General features: G+C 38.4%; 1 protein-coding gene across 1 annotated transcript; it reads left to right on the forward strand.

The window, feature by feature from the left end:
• Positions 1 to 252: 252 nt before the first annotated feature.
• ly6d (lymphocyte antigen 6 family member D) lies at positions 253 to 1,280 on the forward strand. The gene is made up of 3 exons (XM_031758467.2): positions 253 to 369; positions 547 to 651; positions 802 to 1,280. Exons 1-3 carry the CDS (start codon positions 318 to 320, stop codon positions 879 to 881), a joined length of 237 nt encoding a protein of 78 aa, XP_031614327.1. The 5' UTR covers positions 253 to 317; the 3' UTR covers positions 882 to 1,280.
• Positions 1,281 to 1,904: the final 624 nt, after the last annotated feature.

The raw sequence follows: 1,904 nt of genomic DNA on the forward strand, positions 1-1,904 counted from the left end.
TGTTCTGAAATACAAATAGATAGATCAAAGCTAATCTCAGATCTCATCAGAGAAATCCAAAGTTAAATATCACATCACTGATAATAATTCATGTTAGCAGGTTGAACTAGACTAGAAAAAAACTCCATGTTAGTCTGTTACCGTAAAAAGTCTTTCGCTTTCTCCTTTGAGACAAAAGAGTTGAAAGAAAAACACAAGACATAATTTACTGTACACATTCATCACAAGGAAGTGCATGACTCAGTTGTAGTTTGGTATGTGGTGTTTTAGTATAAAAGTACCTGAGCAGGAGGATTATCCACATACCATCTGACAACATGAAGGTCCTGCTGCTTACGCTGCTCTTCGTGCTGCTGTGTAGCACCCAAGGTGAGGCCATGTCATTCTAGCTTATATTCCATTTTAAAAGCAAATTTCTGATTGGGCTAGAATATAGGTTTGATTTGAGGGAATCATTTGATTACACCTGGACTTCCTAACTGAGAGGAAGGCTGTTGTCTTAATATTGTAACATGTTTTGATGGATTTTGTCCTTTTTTAAATTAGTGCTCACACTCAATTGCTACATCTGTGAGGATGAAAATGACACAAGCTGTAAGACAGAGACAGTTTGTCCACTGTCAGCGCAGTACTGTAAAACCATCCAGAGAGGTGCGTAGGATGTGTTTTCTACTTCCATTTTGTTTGTCCTCATGTTCATGATCTAATATTTGCGCTCATATATCTTGTAAAATAATACAATTCCAACAATGGTGTGATGGTTTAGTGATTGTATTTTTTGTTTGTTTTCTTTTTAAACAGGTGACAGAATTTTTCGATCATGTGAGGAGTTCTGTGCTGAGGACTATTTTACAACCTGTTGCAGAGAGGATTTGTGCTAGGCCTGAAGCACTCCTCCCGTTCACTTTCACTTTCTGTTTAATCAAATACAATGAAAAAAATGAAATTACATTAATCTGAATGCAATGTCATTTGTTTATTTACCCAAACGGAATCTATCAAAATCACGCACACTTGATTAGAGTTTGACTTCATTATGATCCCAAATACGTGACTGGTGATTACAGTCATGGATTTTCTTGTATTTTTTTGTTTTTCTTAATGAATAGATGTGGGAAGCAGGGTGAAACACACCCACACCCTCTTAATCCCTTCCTGAGTGACTTAGTAGGTCAGAGCAATAAGCAATGCTATGTGGGTCACTGTCTATCTCCACTGTAGTAAAAGTTGGGCTATTTGTTTAAACTGCTAAAAAAAAAGATTAAAAGTTTTTCTCTTAATCAATGTGTTTCAGCTGTCTTTTCTTACAGGACACAAGTGTCTTGCCTATTTCACACTTTAAAAGCTTCATGCATTTTCACACAGCCACAACCCCCATGCGGCCACTGTAAGACTCCCTCACTGGTTTCATTTGGGTGAGGTGAAACTGAGCTGATAACCACGGACCATAAAGCGAACAATCTTTTTAATGGTTCAACATGAGGTCTATAATGATTCGATGCTCAAATGAGTTAAGATTTTTCATTTAATCCTTTTTTTTTACATGCATGCAAACACAGTCACACCTGTGGTTGGCACAGGTCACTCGCCTGGCAACATTCACGCATCCTACTTTGTTTTCAGATATGTCACACCTGCTGGTGTTAACAACCCACAGTATGCAACAGGCCAGACCTGTTCTCAGAAACAATGCACTGCTGCACTGTGCATTGTTTTGTTGATGCGGAGCTAAAAAATACCGCAGAACTGTATAGATACTAGAAGGCCATTTTTAAAGAGGCTCATTAAATCATCGGAGGTTGGCTGAAGTCAGCCACGAAGTGATTATGTGGTTCATTTAGGACATGTGCCACATTAAAAACCATTATCGCGCTTACCTTGCTGTGCAAAAGGCATAACCACCC

The sequence above is a fragment of the Oreochromis aureus genome, linkage group 14 (genome assembly GCF_013358895.1).
Source record: "Oreochromis aureus strain Israel breed Guangdong linkage group 14, ZZ_aureus, whole genome shotgun sequence".
In the NCBI taxonomy this organism is placed as follows: domain Eukaryota; kingdom Metazoa; phylum Chordata; class Actinopteri; order Cichliformes; family Cichlidae; genus Oreochromis; species Oreochromis aureus.

Excerpts from the sequence above, each read along its gene's own strand:
- ly6d (XM_031758467.2), top strand. The coding sequence starts at position 318 with ATGAAGGTCCTGCTGCTTACGCTGCTCTTCGTGCTGCTGTGTAGCACC. Across the intron at positions 370-546 it reads GCTGCTGTGTAGCACCCAAG|TGCTCACACTCAATTGCTAC; the intron begins GTGAGGCCATGT and ends TTTTTAAATTAG. Across the intron at positions 652-801 it reads CTGTAAAACCATCCAGAGAG|GTGACAGAATTTTTCGATCA; the intron begins GTGCGTAGGATG and ends CTTTTTAAACAG.